This window comes from Hippoglossus hippoglossus, chromosome 13, assembly GCF_009819705.1.
Source record: "Hippoglossus hippoglossus isolate fHipHip1 chromosome 13, fHipHip1.pri, whole genome shotgun sequence".
NCBI classification, from domain to species: Eukaryota; Metazoa; Chordata; class Actinopteri; order Pleuronectiformes; family Pleuronectidae; genus Hippoglossus; species Hippoglossus hippoglossus.
In genome coordinates this window covers 6356790-6376480 of record NC_047163.1, presented here as the reverse complement: position 1 = coordinate 6376480, position 19691 = coordinate 6356790, and the positions used below count along the sequence as shown (strand labels likewise).

The following is a 19691-nucleotide window of genomic DNA, read 5'->3' as shown; positions in this document are numbered from 1 at the left end:
CTGCAGTTCCCATTAAACCACTGTGCTCTCCCAGGAGCTCCATCCCAGTGCAAACACTACTGTGGCAACTGTGACCACTTCAACAATAAATCAAACCTCATTCAACAGTTGTGTTTGTTGTAAAAATCATGAACATAGAAATAAAAGTATGAGACTGAAGATGTTTTGCTCTGGATCTTAATTTTATTGTCTGTTATTTTTGTTTGTATAGTTTTAATGTGTATCTTAAAATCGTTTTTCTTCAATACAACTTAACATGTTTTGTCGTCTGTGTTGAACGTATTTACCTCAATACAACTGTGTTCAAACAAATGATGATAATGAGATGAAACAAGCTGCATCTTACAATCAACAGTTTTATATTGTGGTTTTATCTTCTGTGTTTCTGTTGGTGTGTAAATGGATTTGTGTTGTTTAAGTACAACAGTGAATAATCATGATTTACAGTAGAAATTGTCTCATGATTTACACTAATGAATGAAATTTGGAATGATCTTTTAAAAACTTTTGCTTCAAATCTTGATTTTATTCTCTTCATCTATGACTGCATGATTAAATATCACTTGCTTTAAAGGGGAGTGAAACCTGTTTCCTTTATTATCATTTATTTTAATTAATTTGTTGTGTGCAAATTTCCACACTGTAGCTACTGTGTAATGTAAATAACTTGCAATAACACTGCAGTTATCGCTAAAGCAGAATGTGCTGGTGTTTGCAGGGTGGTCAACTAATAAACTCTGACAACGTATTGAAACCTATTAAAAGTTGTTAAATCATTTACTGAAACAAAATCCAACAAATTCACAATTTCATTTTACTATTACCACTCAGTGAATTCAGTCACATGAAAATTGGAAAAGCTGTATCATTATATATTATATAAGCCGAGGAGAAAAGGCCGTGGGTGCACATCAGGTTAAAAAGTGAATACAACAATTGTGTATATAATTATTTGTTCATTAATAGTTAATCAACAGGACAAAACTGAACAGCACACAGAGTTATTATATAGTTTTTTTTACGCCCATCAAGTAAAGTACAACATTATTATACCTAACAAACATGACTCTTTACTGGGGACAGGGACTGCAGGAATCATCATGTTTAGGTGTATGAGGCCTTGAAATAAACAAAATAAAGGCCCTCTGGAAACATGGAAAAGTTAAAAACTCTATCTTAGTGCATGGAAAAATGGACTCACTGATGCATGGCAAAAATAGTAAATGCACCTATGTGTTGAGAAGGTCAGTCAGTCAGTGTCTCGCCTTATTTCTTTTTTATTTCATCAAAAAGTATCACCCCTGCACCAAAGAGCACCTCATGAGGTTTCCTTACTCATTTATTTCCAAAGAGACGCAGTCCTTTTCAACAATGAGGACGGAGTATTGAATATTCATACATTTAAAAACATTTTACAAACCATTTTCATCATTTAGAATTTCTGTTTTTCATATTCATCCATTCAACTGAAAACTTGTCGCCCAAATCACCAGACAGCCCTCGTGGATAAACCTGGAAAACCACAGATCACAGCTCAGCTATGATCTCATGAGTGAAATGTGCTTATATGTTAAAAATGATCCATCACTTTTTTCACTAGTGTGTGTTTCATCTAAATTGTACGAATTGTTGTTTTCTTTACCCTCGAATGAGCCCTTCATATTTAAATACTTTATATTTACATCAGGAGCGGGTCCTCTCTACGGAGGCCGCCATGTTTTTTACAGTAGCCCAAACTGGACAAACTAAACATCTTTTGAGTTTTTATGACAACTGAAGGCTACCACAGGTTCTCTTTCATGTTTGGAAGGGGAGGGTGAGGTGAGGGGTGTTCAGCTGCAACATGCAGTTTCACCACTAGATGTCACTAAATCCTACACACTGAACCTTTAATATTCAGCAAAAATCTGAAAGAAATATTTCTGGAACTTATCAAAAATATGATCACCCTAACCCTTTTCTAAATTTTTTTACAAGTTGGCAAAAATTCATTTTGGCAACAGGGAGCTCTCAATTTGATGTTTGCTTACTTTATGGAATCCTAGTGTAAAGGAGACCACCTGAATAAATCAAGTTTAATTAAATTGAATTAAATTAGGGACAACCGGTGGAGATACAGTTTTAAATATTTCATTCTGACTCTGATATCTAAAAAAAGGCATGAAAGGGTATGAGGTCATACACATGCTGTGCGTCACTTCTCTAGGGTGAAATCCCTTTTTACCCTCGTGCTTAAATACCAATAAAGAGTTTTGGATTCCATCTGACAACACAGATCAACTGTAGATGTGCACAGGGTAATGCAGAGTTATCACAAGTACATCTTAATCTAAGATTGTTTGTTAATGGGGATGTTATTAAAACTGTTATTCTTTTCTTTCAGGGGGAAATTCCTGCATTGACAGAAGAGGCAACAGCGACGACATCCATTTCCAGTCATGCATACAAATAGGTCGTCTTCTGTTTTACTGTCACTGGCACCACTGGGTATATCTGATGCAAGCATATACCCAGCCTTTGTGTTTGGGACTATAACGTATCTGTTAATCATGTTTTTCAACTTGTTGGTGTTAGCAGCTATTGTTGTGAGTAAAAAGCTGCACAAGCCCATGTTCATCCTGCTGTTCAACCTGCCGATTACCGACATGATGGGAGCCACGGCTTTTTTTCCCTCATCTCCTTTACAGCATAGTGACTCAGGACAGACAGATTTCCCAGCCCGCGTGTATAACTCAGGCTTTCCTCATTCACTTCTACGGCGGGGGGAACTTTCTGATCTTGAGCTCCATGGCGTACGACAGGTACGTCGCCATTTGTTGTCCTCTGAGGTACAACGCTGTCATGACTCCACATAACTTAATTAAAATCATCACTTCAATATGGCTCATTACTTTCTCGACCGTCGTCGCGTTGATTTTGTTGCTCGCGCGGTTCAAAATGTGCAAGACGCACGTAGTGGATTTGTTCTGCAACAATCCGTCATTACTGAAACTGGTGTGTGACGACATCAGAGTGAACAACTCCTACGGACTGGTGATCATGTGCTTGATTCAAGGTGGAACTCTGGGAATAATAATATACACATATCTACAGATTTTACGCACGTGTGTCATGACCAATCATCCAGATGCTCGGAGGAAAGCCATCCAGACGTGTGGCTCGCATTTGGTGGTTTTCCTGTTCTTAGAGTTCAACAGTGTTATTACACTCATTGCTCATCGGATTCAGAGCGCATCGCCGTACATGAGAAGGGTCCTCGGCGTGTCGGTCGTTATATTTCCCCCCTTTTTTGACCCCATCATATATGGATTAAAAATCACAGAACTGAAGCAGAGCATAAAAAGGTTCCTCAGGAGAAGTGTAGTTTCAATCAAGGGGTGAGCAGTTTCCTCAATTTTGACTGGACACAGTTAGAGAAATCATGCCGAAGGGTTTTCACCGTCTTGATAATGGAGACGATTTCACAATCCAGTATGATTGCAGGCACGGAGAGTTTCTACAAAAAATGCACTGATTGATTTGACCTGCTTGATGCTTTCCTTGAGCGCATCATCCATGAACTGAGACTGCACCTTCTGGGGTCATCAGCAAACCACAGACAGACAGACTGACAGATTCCTCTATACATAGCTTTATATGCCACGTGTTGTTGCACAGTGGAGATGTGATCTCTGTGTTTGATGGTCACACTGTATATCTTGTGAATAAGTCGAATGTGCCTCTATCCAATGTTCATGTGTGTGTTTGTATCACCATTACTTTAAACCTCTACAGAATAAAGATCAACCAAGCATTCAAAGTAAATGAAGGGAGAAGGAAAAGTGCATCTTTTATTCTGCTCGACCAAAGTGTTGTTTCATTGATGAAGATAAGATAAGGATGCTTTTATGTTTAGAGTGAGGATTTTTCCTTCCTGTCTCGGGTATGGATATAAGATGAAACCTCACCAGATAATGACGATGCTTACATGACTTATAGTGACTGAGACTCATCATCTGTTCCCCATAAGGTATAATACTGAGATGTTTCTGTCTAATAATAAACTCATATATTCAAGTGAGAACAACCGAGACTCTTTAATTCAACCTGTGTATTCACATCTGTGAATGTGACCAATTGTCATCAAACAACCTAAAAGTTTTTTATTTGATCAGAAAACAACAACAGAAAAATGATGAGGAAAAGAGACTAATGGACAAAATGAAAGATAAACTGATGAAAACAACGTCATGTGTAAATAAAAGACAGTTAAAAATTAAAAGTACATCATTCAGTGCACTGGCACCAGATGAATGACACGAGTGATGTGTTGAAATATTCTTCTTTTTGTGCAAATTTAGTTGTGAAATAAATTTAGCTTGTCTCAAAACCAATTTGATCATTTCTAAAATGTGGATTGAGGAAAAAAACACACATGAATAATAATTAACTATTGAAAATACTTTTCGAATATGTGCAGCCCTTTTTATTTCATTAACATTGCAATATATATTGTATATATATATATATATATATATATATATATATATATACTATATATATACTACCCTATATAGTTCAAATCTAAACATCCCCTACAAAATAAACAAATACTAAGATTTAATATACGAGTAAGAAAAACATGAAACATTTGAGAAGCTAGACAAGCAGATACTTTGCATTTTGGCTTTAAAAATAATAAGAAATAATAAAAATATTCTTAAAATGTATTCTTTATTATACTTTTTTGGATAATAAACTGATATTAATAAATAATAAATTTATTGAATAATCATTGCAGCTTTCCTCTCTCCCATTTCCTACAGTGGAAATAGCAGCGTTTCTCAGATTAAATTCATGTGTTTCTCCCTCAGGAAGGTGGAAAAATAAAAGGACACATTTCTCAACTGATATAAAATTGTTAATACAATCTGATAATGATAACAGATTGATTTCAAAGCAATGCTAATTTGAGATGTGCACATATGGAACAGGAAATACAACATGATAGAAGCAAAATGATATCAAGTGTAAAGTGAACGTCACAGAACTGATTAGTAAGCAACTCTGTCTTTTCTGATGCTGCCACCGGGGGGGCCCCAAAAATTGATTTTATTTAATAGTGTAAAACCCTAAAATGAAAATGTCAAAAAGTATCACCCCTGCACCAAAGAGCACCTCATGAGATTTTCTTACTCATTTATTTCCAAAGAGACGCAGTCCTTTTCTACAATAAGGACGGAGTATTGAATATTCATACATTTAAAAACATTTTACAAAACATTTTCATCATTTAGAATTTCTGTTTTTCATATTCATCCATTCAACTAAAAACTTGTCGCCCAAATCACCAGACAGTCCTCATGGATAAACCTGGAAAACCACAGATCACAGCTCAGCTATGATCTCATGAGTTATATGTGCTTATATGTTAAAAATGATCCATCATCAAACACCAAACACTTTGATAAACCCTCATCTTATTAGAACATGACATTGATTTGGACACTTAAAGGTTCAGTGTGTAAGATTTAGGTGAAAGGGATCTATTGGCAGAAATTGAATGTAAAATAATCCCAGTGATGTTTTCACTAGTGTGTGTTTCATCTAAAATGTATGAATTGTTGTTTTATTAACCTAAAATGGATCCTTTATATTCAAATACTTTATTTTTACATCAGGAGCGGGTCCTCTCTACGGAGGCCGCCATGTTTTCTACAGTAGCCCAAACTGGACAAACTAAACATCTTTTGAGTTTTTATGACAACTGAAGGTTTCCACAGCTTCTCTGTCATGTTTGGAAGGGGAGGGTGAGGTGAGGGGTGTTCAGCTGCAATATGCAGTTTCACCACTAGATGTCACTAAATCCTACACACTGAACCTTTAATATTCAGCAAAAATCGGAAAGAAATATTTCTGGAACTTTTCTAAATTTTTTTACAAGTTGGCAAGAATTCATTTTGGCAACAGGGAGCTCTCAATTTGATGTTTGCTTACTTTATGGAATCCTAGTGTAAAGGAGACCACCTGAATAAATCAAGTTTAATTACATTGAATTAAATTAGGGACAACCGGTGGAGATACAGTTTTAAATATTTCATTCTGACTCTGATATCTAAAAAAAGGCATGAAAGGGTATGAGGTCATACACATGCTGTGCGTCACTTCTCTAGGGTGAAATCCCTTTTTACCCTCGTGCTTAAATACCAATAAAGAGTTTTGGATTCCATCTGACAACACAGATCAACTATAGATGTGCACAGGGTAATGCAGAGTTATCACGAGTACATCTTAATCTAAGACTGTTTGTTAATGGGGATGTTATTAAAACTGTTATTCTTTTCTTTCAGGGGGAAATTCCTGCATTGACAGAAGAGGCAACAGCGACGACATTCATTTCCAGTCATGTATACAAATGTGTCGTCTTCTGTTTTACTGTCACTGGCACCACTGGGTATATCTGATGCAAGCATATACCCAGCCTTTGTGTTTGGGACTATAACGTATCTGTTAATCATGTTTTTCAACTTGTTGGTGTTAGCAGCTATTGTTGTGAGTAAAAAGCTGCACAAGCCCATGTTCATCCTGCTGTTCAACCTGCCGATTACCGACATGATTGGAGCCACGGCTTTTTTCCCTCATCTCATTTACAGCATAGTGACTCAGGACAGACAGATTTCCCAGCCCGCGTGTATAACTCAGGCTTTCCTCATTCACTTCTACGGCACGGGGAACTGTCTGATCTTGAGCTCCATGGCGTACGACAGGTACGTCGCCATTTGTTGTCCTCTGAGGTACAACGCTGTCATGACTCCACATAACTTAATTAAAATCATCACTTCAATATGGCTCATTACTTTCTCAATCATCGTCACGTTGATTTTGTTGCTCGCGCGGTTCAAAATGTGCAAGACGCACGTAGTGGATTTGTTCTGCAACAATCCGTCATTAATGAAACTGGTGTGTGACGACATCAGAGTGAACAACTCCTACGGACTGGTGATCATGTGCTTGATTCAAGGTGGAACTCTGGGAATAATAATATACACATATCTACAGATTTTACGCACGTGTGTCATGACCAATCATCCAGATGCTCGGAGGAAAGCCATCCAGACGTGTGGCTCGCATTTGGTGGTTTTCCTGTTCTTAGAGTTCAACAGTGTCATTACACTCATTGCTCATCGGATTGAGAGCGCATCGCCGTACATGAGAAGGGTCCTCGGCGTGTCGGTCGTTATATTTCCCCCCTTTTTTGACCCCATCATATATGGATTAAAAATCACAGAACTGAAGCAGAGCATAAAAAGGTTCCTCAGGAGAAGTGTAGTTTCAATCAAGGGGTGAGCAGTTCCTCAATTTTGACTGGACACAGTTAGAGAAATCATGCCGAAGGGTTTTCACCGTCTTGATAATGGAGACGATTTCACAATCCAGTATGATTGCAGGCACGGAGAGTTTCTCCAAAAAATGCACTGATTGATTTGACCTGCTTGATGCTTTCCTTGAGCGCATCATCCATGAACTGAGACTGCACCTTCTGGGGTCATCAGCAAACCACAGACAGACAGACTGACAGATTCCTCTATACATAGCTTTATATGCCACGTGTTGTTGCACAGTGGAGATGTGATCTCTGTGTTTGATGGTCACACTGTATATCTTGTGAATAAGTCGAATGTGCCTCTATCCAATGTTCATGTGTGTGTTTGTATCACCATTACTTTAAACCTCTACAGAATAAAGATCAACCAAGCATTGTAAGTAAAAGAGCCCGACCAAAGTGTTGTTTCATTGATGAAGATAAGATAAGGATGCTTTATGTTTAGAGTGAGGATTTGTCTTCCTGTCTCTGGTATGGATCTGTTCCCTCATAAGGTATAATACTGAGATCTTTCTGTTTAATAATAAACTCATATATTCAAGTGAGAACAACCGAGGCTCTTTAATTCAACCTGTGTATTCACCTCTGTGAATGTGACCAATTGTCATCAAACAACCTAAAAGTTTTTTATTTGATCAGAAAACAACAACAGAAAAATGATGAGGAAAAGAGACTAACGGACAAAATGAAAGATAAACTGATGAAAACAACGTCATGTGTAAATAAAAGAAAGTTAAAAATTAAAAGTACGTCATTCAGTGCACTGGCACCAGATGAATGACACGAGTGATGTGTTGAAATATTCTTCTTTTTGTGCAAATTTAGTTGTCAAATAAATTTAGCTTGTCTCAAAACCAATTTGATCATTTCTAAAATGTGGATTGAGGAAAAAAACACACATGAATTAATAATTAACTATTGAAAATACTTTTCGAATATGTGCAGCCCTTGTTATTTCATTAACATTGCAATATATATATAGTATATATATATATATACTATATATATACTACCCTATATAGTTCAAATCTAAACATCCCCTACAAAATAAACAAATACTAAGATTTAATATATGAGTAAGAAAAACATGAAACATTTGAGAACCTAGAAAAACAGATACTTTGCATTTTGGCTTTAAAAATAATAAGAAATAATAAAAAAAATATTAAAATGTATTATTTATTATACTTTTTGGGATAATAAACTGATATTAATAAATAATAAATGAATTGAATAATCATTGCAGCTTTCCTCTCTCCCATTTCCTACAGTGGAAATAGCAGCGTTTCTCAGATTTAATTCATGTGTTTCTCCCTCAGGAAGGTGGAAAAATAAAAGGACACATTTCTCAACTGATATAAAATTGTTAATACAATCTGATAATGATAACAGATTGATTTCAAAGCAATGCTAATTTGAGATGTGCACATATGGAACAGGAAATACAACATGATAGAAGCAAAATTATATCAAGTGTAAAGTGAACGTCACAGAACTGATTAGTAAGCAACTCTGTCTTTTCTGATGCTGCCACCGGGGGGCCCCAAAAATTGATTTTATTTAATAGTGTAGAACCCTAAAATGAAAATGTCAAAAAGTATCACCCCTGCACCAAAGAGCACCTCATGAGATTTTCTTACTCATTTATTTCCAAAGAGACGCAGTCCTTTTCAACAATAAGGACTGAGTATTGAGTATTCATACATTTAAAAACATTTTACAAAACATTTTCATCATTTAGAATTTCTGTTTTTCATATTCATCCATTCAACTAAAAACTTGTCGCCCAAATCACCAGACAGCCCTCGTGGATAAACCTGGAAAACCACAGATCACAGCTCAGCTATGATCTCATGAGTTATATGTGCTTATATGTTAAAAATGATCCATCATCAAACACCAAACACTTTGATAAACCCTCATCTTAGTAGAACATGACGTTGATTTGGACACTTAAAGGTTCAGTGTGTAAGATTTAGATGAAAAGGATCTATTGGCAGAAATTGAATGTAAAATAATCCCAGTGATGTTTTCACTAGTGTGTGTTTCATCTAAAATGTATGAATTGTTGTTTTATTAACCTAAAATGGATCCTTTATATTTAAATACTTTATTTTTACATCAGGAGCGGGTCCTCTCTACGGAGGCCGCCATGTTTTCTACAGTAGCCCAAACTGGACAAACTAAACATCTTTTGAGTTTTTATGACAACTGAAGGTTTCCACAGCTTCTCTGTCATGTTTGGAAGGGGAGGGTGAGGTGAGGGGTGTTCAGCTGCAACATGCAGTTTCACCACTAGATGTCACTAAATCCTACACACTGAACCTTTAATATTCAGCAAAAATCTGAAAGAAATATTTCTGGAACTTTTCTACATTTTTTTACAAGTTGGCAAGAATTCATTTTGGCAACAGGGAGCTCTCAATTTGATGTTTGCTTACTTTATGGAATCCTAGTGTAAAGGAGACCACCTGAATAAATCATGTTTCATTAAAGTGAATTAAATTAGGGACAACCGGTGGAGATACAGTTTTAAATATTTCATTCTGACTCTGATATCTAAAAAAAGGCATGAAAGGGTATGAGGTCATACACATGCTGTGCGTCAGTTCCCTAGGGTGAAATCCCTGTTTATCCTCGTGCTTAAATACCAATAAAGAGTTTTGGATTCCATCTGACAACACAGATCAACTGTAGATGTGCACAGGGTAATGCAGAGTTATCACAAGTACATCTTAATCTAAGATTGTTTGTTAATGCGGATGTTATTAAAACTGTTATTCTTTTCTTTCAGGGGGAAATTCCTGCATTGACAGAAGAGGCAACAGCGACGACATCCATTTCCAGTCATGTATACAAATAGGTCGTCTTCTGTTTTACTGTCACTGGCACCACTGGGTATATCTGATGCAAGCATATACCCAGCCTTTGTGTTTGGGACTATAACGTATCTGTTAATCATGTTTTTCAACTTGTTGGTGTTAGCAGCTATTGTTGTGAGTAAAAAGCTGCACAAGCCCATGTTCATCCTGCTGTTCAACCTGCCGATTACCGACATGATTGGAGCCACGGCTTTTTTCCCTCATCTCCTTTACAGCATAGTGACTCAGGACAGACAGATTTCCCAGCCCGCGTGTATAACTCAGGCTTTCCTCATTCACTTCTACGGCACGGGGAACTGTCTGATCTTGAGCTCCATGGCGTACGACAGGTACGTCGCCATTTGTTGTCCTCTGAGGTACAACGCTGTCATGACTCCACATAACTTAATTAAAATCATCACTTCAATATGGCTCATTACTTTCTCGTTCATCGTCGCGTTGATTTTGTTGCTCGCGCGGTTCAAAATGTGCAAGACGCACGTAGTGGATTTGTTCTGCAACAATCCGTCATTACTGAAACTGGTGTGTGACGACATCAGAGTGAACAACTCCTACGGACTGGTGCTCATGTGCTTGATTCAAGGTGGAACTCTGGGATTAATAATATACACATATCTACAGATTTTACGCACGTGTGTCATGACCAATCATCCAGATGCTCGGAGGAAAGCCATCCAGACGTGTGGCTCGCATTTGGTGGTTTTCCTGTTCTTACAGTTCAACACTGTCATTACACTCATTGCTCATCGGATTGAGAGCGCATCGCCGTACATGAGAAGGGTCCTCGGCATGTCGGTCATTATATTTCCCCCCTTTTTTGACCCCATCATATATGGATTAAAAATCACAGAACTGAAGCAGAGCATAAAAAGGTTCCTCAGGAGAAGTGTAGTTTCAATCAAGGGGTGAGCAGTTCCTCAATTTTGATTGGACACGGTTAGAGAAATCATGCCGAAGGTGTTTTCACCGTCTTGGCAATGGAGACGATTTCACAATCCAGTATGATTGCAGGCACGGAGAGTTTCTACAAAAAAGGCACTGATTGATTTGATCTGCTTGATGCTTTCCTTGAGCGCATCATCCATGAACTGAGACTGCACCTTCTGGGGTCATCAGCAAACCACAGACAGACAGACTGACAGATTCCTCTATACATAGCTTTATATGCCACGTGTTGTTGCACAGTGGAGATGTGATCTCTGTGTTTGATGGTCACACTGTATATCTTGTGAATAAGTCGAATGTGCCTCTATCCAATGTTCATGTGTGTGTTTGTATCACCATTACTTTAAACCTCTACAGAATAAAGATCAACCAAGCATTCAAAGTAAATGAAGCAGAAGGAAAAGTGCATCTTTTATTCTGCTCGACCAAAGTGTTGTTTCATTGATGAAGATAAGATAAGGATGCTTTATGTTTAGAGTGAGGATTTGTCTTCCTGCCTCGGGTATGGATATAAGATGAACCTCACCAAGATAATGACGATGCTTACATGACTTATAGTGACTGAGACTCATCATCTGTTCCCTCATAAGGTATAATACTGAGATGTTTCTGTCTAATAATAAACTCATATATTCAAGTGAGAACAACCGAGACTCTTTAATTCAACCTGTGTATTCACATCTGTGAATGTGACCAATTGTCATCAAACAACCTAAAAGTTTTTTATTTGATCAGAAAACAACAACAGAAAAATGATGAGGAAAAGAGACTAACGGACAAAATGAAAGATAAACTGATGAAACAACGTCATGTGTAAATAAAAGAAAGTTAAAAATTTAAAAGTACATCATTCAGTGCACTGGCACCAGATGAATGACACGGAGCGATGTGTTGAAATATTCTTCTTTTGTGCAAATTTAGGTTGTGAAATAAATTTAGCTTGTCTCAAAACCAATTTGATCATTTCTAAAATGTGGATTGAGGAAAAAAACACACATGAATAATAATTAACTATTGAAAATACTTTTCGAATATGTGCAGCCCTTGTTATTTCATTAACATTGCAATATATATGGTATATAGATATATATATATATATATATATATATACTATATATATACTACCCTATATAGTTTCAAATCTAAACATCCCCTACAAAATAAACAAATACTAAGATTTAATATACGAGTAAGAAAAACATGAAACATTTGAGAAGCTAGACAAGCAGATACTTTGCATTTTGGCTTTAAAAATAATAAGAAATAATAAAAATATTCTTAAATGTATTCTTTATTATACTTTTTGGATAATAAACTGATATTAATAATATAATTTATTGAATAATCATTGCAGCTTTCCTCTCTCCCATTTCCTACAGTGGAAATAGCAGCGTTTCTCAGATTAATTCATGTGTTTCTCCCTCAGGAAGGTGGAAAAATAAAAGGACACATTTCTCAACTGATATAAAATTGTTAATACAATCTGATAATGATAACAGATTGATTTCAAAGCAATGCTAATTTGAGATGTGCACATATGGAACAGGAAATACAACATGATAGAAGCAAAATGATATCAAGTGTAAAGTGAACGTCACAGAACTGATTAGTAAGCACTCTGTCTTTTCTGATGCTGCCACCGGGGGGGCCCCAAAAATTGATTTTATTTAATAGTGTAAAACCCTAAAATGAAATGTCAAAAAGTATCACCCCTGCACCAAAGAGCACCTCATGAGATTTTCTTACTCATTTATTTCCAAAGAGACGCAGTCCTTTTCTACAATAAGGGACGGAGTATTGAATATTCATACATTTAAAAACATTTTACAAAACATTTTCATCATTTAGAATTTCTGTTTTTCATATTCATCCATTCAACTAAAAACTTGTCGCCCAAATCACCAGACAGCCCTCGTGGATAAACCTGGAAAACCACAGATCACAGCTCAGCTATGATCTCATGAGTTATATGTGCTTATATGTTAAAAAATGATCCATCATCAAACACCAAACACTTTGATAAACCCTCATCTTATTAGAAACATGACGTTGATTTGGACACTTAAAGGTTCAGTGTGTAAGATTTAGGTGAAAGGGATCTATTGGCAGAAATTGAATGTAAAATAATCCCAGTGATGTTTTCACTAGTGTGTGTTTCATCTAAAATGTATGAATTGTTGTTTTATTAACCTAAAATGGATCCTTTATATTCAAATACTTTATTTTTACATCAGGAGCGGGTCCTCTCTACGGAGGCCGCCATGTTTTCTACAGTAGCCCAAACTGGACAAACTAAACATCTTTTGAGTTTTTATGACAACTGAAGGTTTCCACAGCTTCTCTGTCATGTTTGGAAGGGGAGGGTGAGGTGAGGGTGTTCAGCTGCAACATGCAGTTTCACCACTAGATGTCACTAAATCCTACACACTGAACCTTTAATATTCAGCAAAAATCTGAAAGAAATATTCTGGAACTTTTCTACATTTTTTTACAAGTTGACAAGAATTCATTTTGGCAACAGGGAGCTCTCAATTTGATGTTTGCTTACTTTATGGAATCCTAGTGTAAAGGAGACCACCTGAATAAATCATGTTTCATTAAAGTGAATTAAATTAGGGACAACCGGTGGAGATACAGTTTTAAATATTTCATTCTGACTCTGATATCTAAAAAAAGGCATGAAAGGGTATGAGGTCATACACATGCTGTGCGTCAGTTCTCTAGGGTGAAATCCCTGTTTACCCTCGTGCTTAAATACCAATAAAGAGTTTTGGATTCCATCTGACAACACAGATCAACTGTAGATGTGCACAGGGTAATGCAGAGTTATCACAAGTACATCTTAATCTAAGATTGTTTGTTAATGCGGATGTATTTAAAAACTGTTATTCTTTTCCTTTCAGGGGGAAAATTCCTGCATTGACAGAAGAGGCAACAGCGACGACATTCATTTCCAGTCATGTATACAAATAGGTCGTCTTCTGTTTTACTGTCACTGGCACCACTGGGTATATCTGATGCAAGCATATACCCAGCCTTTGTGTTTGGGACTATAACGTATCTGTTAATTCATGTTTTTCAACTTGTTGGTGTTAGCAGCTATTGTTGTGAGTAAAAAGGCTGCACAAGCCCATGTTCATCCTGCTGTTCAACCTGCCGATTACCGACATGATTGGAGCCACGGCTTTTTTCCCTCATCTCCTTTACAGCATAGTGACTCAGGACAGACAGATTCCCAGCCCGCGTGTATAACTCAGGCTTCCTCATTCACTTCTACGGCACGGGGAACTGTCTGTCTTGAGTCTCCATGGCGTACGACAGGTACGTCGCCATTTGTTGTCCTCTGAGGTACAACGCTGTCATGACTCCACATAACTTAATTAAAATCATCACTTCAATATGGCTCATTACTTTCTCGTTCATCGTCGCGTTGATTTTGTTGCTCGCGCGGTTCAAAATGTGCAAGACGCACGTAGTGGATTTGTTCTGCAACAATCCGTCATTACTGAAACTGGTGTGTGGACGACATCAGAGTGAACAACTCCTACGGACTGGTGCTCATGTGCTTGATTCAAGGTGGAACTCTGGATTAATAATATACACATATCTACAGATTTTACGCACGTGTGTCATGACCAATCATCCAGATGCTCGGAGGAAAGCCATCCAGACGTGTGGCTCGCATTTGGTGGTTTTCCTGTTCTTACAGTTCAACACTGTCATTACACTCATTGCTCATCGGATTGAGAGCGCATCGCCGTACATGAGAAGGGTCCCTCGCATGTCGGTCATTATATTTCCCCCCTTTTTTGACCCCATCATATATGGATTAAAAATCACAGAACTGAAGCAGAGCATAAAAAGGTTCCTCAGGAGAAGTGTAGTTTTCAATCAAGGGGTGAGCAGTTCCTCAATTTTGATTGGACACGGTTAGAGAAATCATGCCGAAGGTGTTTTCACCGTCTTGGTAATGGAGACATTTCACAATCCAGTATGATTGCAGGCACGGAGAGTTTCTACAAAAAAGGCACTGATTGATTTGACCTGCTTGATGCTTTCCTTGAGCGCATCATCCATGAACTGAGACTGCACCTTCTGGGGTCATCAGCAAACCACAGACAGACAGACTGACAGATTCCTCTATACATAGCTTTATATGCCACGTGTTGTTGCACAGTGGAGATGTGATCTCTGTGTTTGATGGTCACACTGTATATCTTGTGAATAAGTCGAATGTGCCTCTATCCAATGTTCATGTGTGTGTTTGTATCACCATTACTTTAAACCTCTACAGAATAAAGGATCAACCAAGCAATTCAAAGTAAATGAAGCAGAAGGAAAAGTGCATCTTTTATTCTGCTCGACCAAAGTGTTGTTTCATTGATGAAGATAAGATAAGGATGCTTTATGTTTAGAGTGAGGATTTGTCTTCCTGCCTCGGGTTATGGATATAAGATGAACCTCACTCAAGATAATGACGATGCTTACATGACTTATAGTGACTGAGACTCATCATCTGTTCCCTCATAAGGTATAATACTGAGATGTTTCTGTCTAATAATAACTCATATATTCAAGTGAGAACAACCGAGGCTCTTTAATTCAACCTGTGTATTCACCTCTGTGAATGAGACCAATTGTCATCAAGCACCCTAAGAGCCAAGTTTTTTATTTGATCAGAAAATAACAACTGGAAGAATGATGAGGAAAAGAGACTAATGGACCAAAACGAAAGATAAACTGGTGAAAACAACGTCATGTGTAAATAAAAGACAGTTAAAAATTAAAAGTACATCATTCAGTGCACTGCACCAGATGATTGACACGGAGCGATGTGTTGAAATATTCTTCTTTTTGTGCAAATTTAGTTGTGAAAATAAATTTAGCTTGTCTCAAAACCAATTTGATCATTTCTAAAATGTGGATTGAGGAAAAAAACACACATGAATTAATAATTAACTATTGAAAATACTTTTCGAATATGTGCAGCCCTTGTTATTTCATTAACATTGCAATATATATATATATACTACCCTATATAGTTCAAATCTAAACATCCCCTACAAAATAAACAATACTAAGATTTAATATATGAGTAAGAAAAACATCAACATTTGAGAAGCTAGAAAAACAGATACTTTGCATTTTGGCTTTAAAAATAATAAGAAATAATCAAAAAATTATTAAAAATGTATTCTTTATTATACTTTTTGGGATAATAAACTGACATTAATCAATAATAAATTAATTGAATAATCATTGCAGCTTTCCTCTCTCCCATTTCCTACAGTTGAAATAGCAACATTTCTCAGATCCAACTTCCTGTGTTTCTCCCTCAGGAAGGTGGAAAAATAACTGATCTCTGAAATCTGATAATGATAACAGATTGATTTCAAAGCAATGCTAATTTGAGATGTGCACACACGGGGACAGGAAATACAACAGCATTTGCTCATGATAGAAGCAAAATGATTTTCAAGTGTAAAGTTAACATCACAGAACTGATTATAAGCAACTCTGTATTTTCTGATGCCGCCACCGGGGGGCCCCAAAAATGTTATTTTATTGAATAGTGTAAAACCCTGAACTGAAAATGTGCTCGGGACCTTAACTGAATTTGAAAAGATGGAATTAGGAGAACACTACTTTTATTTTTTATCATTAATATTATATTTTACTTTTATAATACAGCCCCTAGTCCTACAACAGCACTGCTTCAACAGCCACAGCCTCAACATCCCTGGCTCCTTGAAATTATATTAATTGTTTTTATTTGTTTAAATTAATTGTTTGCATGACCCCTGACCCCACAAACAGCGAGCTGGATTTTGAATCCATGATGTCAGTATTACAAGATTGGATTTTTTGATGGAATGAAAATATGCTGGATATGTTAAAAAAACAACATTTCTTTCATTTAGAATTTCCTGAAAATTAGTTTGCATATAACATTTATTTGTCCTTTGTGCAGCCAATTCTGCTGCTGTAGAAACAAAGAGCAGTTTGAAATGTTTCTACACATTTAAAGGTTATTTCTTCGTCCAGCTGTCTGTTGTCTGCCATAACTGTACGATGGTACCATCAACCTGCTGTTTAAAAGTATGACCTCTATAACTTCAGCTTATTCTGCATATGTTCTGTCTTGATGTGTTTGTGTACACTTTTTTGTTTGTTAATTCCAAGCTCTTTCAATTAAAGCTCATTCACCAGAGAAGAGGGAAACTACTCCTGCATCATTTGTGTCAGTCGAGCCAATAATACATACTTTAAATTGTAAATATCCTGCTGTTCTAAATCCTTTTTGTAGTATTTAGAATATTTTTATATATTTTTCCAATTTTCATATCTATGTCTGCACAAAACACACCACAGCAAATTGTATAATGTAAACCTACTTGGCAATAAACTCTGATTCAGATTCTAAACCACTTACATTTGCTCTTTTAACAATAAAAAAGTACTTAAATTCAGTCATAAATTAATTTATTCATCTTTTTCCTATTTGACTTTCATTAATTTGCCAGACGCTGTGAGGTAATGACATTTCCAATGTCTCTCGTGAGCCAGCGACTGTCATGACAATCAATACAAACTTTATGATAACGTGGAAAACACCGGGGAGCTGCGTGTTCAACCAAAATCACGTGTATATAACTGCTGATCCCTCGCAACATCCCACCAGATGTCACTGTCACTGTCACTGTCAGTATTCTGTGTGGTTTGTTATGATATCTATTTAGCTTTATCTAACTTTCTGCTTTTCACCGTGTGTATTTTGTCCTAGCTCGAAACTGTAAATCCAACACACAGGGTTAATGTGTTAATGTGTATTGGGTGAAACGTGCATGTGAACTGCAGGTGAAGAGGAGTGGATGTCTTCAGGTTTTTAATTTGGTTAGTTCTGTCCTTCGCAGTAACACTTAACTTGCTCATTTCACTTGAATTTAACTGTTATCTTGATGCATGTCTTTTCGTAGTATGTCTTTGCTGAAGCGATGCTGTGTATAACAATAGTTTTGCACTTTATTAATGGCTTTTCCCTCTTCCAGGGACGAAGAGCGTCAGGATGGTCAACTCCTCCTTTGTCATACTGAGTGACTACAACCTCTCCCCTGAAGCCGTCGCTCCTGCCTTTCTCTTCGCAACCCTGAGCTACATGATTATACTTTTCTGCAACCTCATTCTCATCCTCACCATTGTACTGAACAAATCTCTGCACCAGCCCATGTATCTGATCCTGCTGAACCTCCCCATCAACGACCTCATTGGCTCCACAGCCTTCTTTTCACAGGTCATCAAGGAAATCCTGACAAACACCCGGACGATACATTACTCCACTTGTGTCGCCCAAGCGTTCTTTATCCACATCTATGCGGGGGGTGCAGTGTTTTTCCTGAGTGCCATGGCGTACGATAGATACATCGCCATCTGCTGCCCTTTGAAATACAACACTGTCATGACGAACGCTCACATCATGAGAATAATCACAATCGTGTGGCTGAGTTGTTTGTTTTTAATAGCCATGCTTTTCTTTCTGCTTCTGCGTTTACCCCGCTGTCGATCCGAGATCACACAAGCCTACTGTGATAATCCATCGCTGCTGTCTCTGGTCTGCGCCAAAACCACCCTCAACAACATTTATGGGCTTTTCATGGTCGCCATTTCCCAGTTGATAGCTCTTGTCATGATTGTGTACACATATCTCCAGATCCTTGTTGCGTGCTTCAGATCCAAACGCTTGGACACGAGAGCCAAAGCTCTGCAGACCTGTGCCACGCATCTCATAGTCTTTCTGCTGTTGGAGTGCCTGGGGCTCTTCACTATCATATCATACAGGATACCGAACATTTCCCCACATTTGAGGAGGTTCATTGGGGTCTCAACCTTAATTTTCCCCCCGACACTGAATCCCATCATCTATGGACTGAAAACTAAAGAAATTCGAGAAAAAGTGGTGCAATTTTTTAGGAATAAAATCTTTCCATAGAAATGCTCTGTTAATGTCTTTTATGTAGCGCATTACAACTTTTAGCAACTGTGACTTGATTTTTTTCCTCCTCCTTTTCTTGTTTTAGCTACAAACCTTTAAATAAACATACATTATACAAGATAATGCTGAAAATATGCTGCCACATTTGAGCACATAATTCATTACTGTAATATTATTATACTACTGTGTGATGCTGATCATTTTTCTTCTCCAACAGTTACAGCAAATAAAACGATATTTATGTGCTTAAGAACCTGTTTGTTGATTTGTTTTCCACAATCGCTATTTAAATTATACATTTCTCTTGTTGACCAATTCTGTGATAATATGGGATGTAAAACAGCTGAGCCTTTACTTAATTGCAGCCAAACTTGTTGATCCAGTGACTCATCAGAGTTTAATGTGCCCATGTTAATTATTACTATTGTTTGTACTTTCAAAACTGCCAAGACATGACTGGGAATGAGAAAACTTCTCACAGCCTGGATTACCTAGTAACTGAATATTGGAT

General features: G+C 37.1%; 4 protein-coding genes and 1 pseudogene across 4 annotated transcripts; all 5 read left to right on the top strand.

The window, feature by feature from the left end:
- Positions 1 to 2438: 2438 nt before the first annotated feature.
- Positions 2439 to 3381, top strand: LOC117773075 (putative gustatory receptor clone PTE03). Its single transcript, XM_034604769.1, is given in 2 exon segments — positions 2439 to 2663; positions 2665 to 3381. Coding segments are annotated over 2 exon segments (942 nt in total).
- A 2953-nt stretch (positions 3382 to 6334) lies between these two features.
- LOC117773074 (putative gustatory receptor clone PTE03) lies at positions 6335 to 7326 on the top strand. The gene has a single exon (XM_034604768.1). The coding sequence runs from the start codon at positions 6385 to 6387 to the stop codon at positions 7324 to 7326; it is 942 nt and encodes a 313-aa protein (XP_034460659.1). The 5' UTR covers positions 6335 to 6384.
- A 2886-nt stretch (positions 7327 to 10212) lies between these two features.
- On the top strand, positions 10213 to 11154 carry LOC117773073 (putative gustatory receptor clone PTE03). Its single transcript, XM_034604767.1, has one exon. The coding sequence runs from the start codon at positions 10213 to 10215 to the stop codon at positions 11152 to 11154; it is 942 nt and encodes a 313-aa protein (XP_034460658.1).
- Positions 11155 to 14149: 2995 nt separating this feature from the next.
- LOC117773071 lies at positions 14150 to 15124 on the top strand (annotated as a pseudogene).
- A 3132-nt stretch (positions 15125 to 18256) lies between these two features.
- Positions 18257 to 19177, top strand: LOC117773070 (olfactory receptor 52E4-like). Its single transcript, XM_034604766.1, has one exon. It carries the CDS (start codon positions 18257 to 18259, stop codon positions 19175 to 19177), a length of 921 nt encoding a protein of 306 aa, XP_034460657.1.
- The last annotated feature ends 514 nt before the right edge of the window (positions 19178 to 19691 follow it).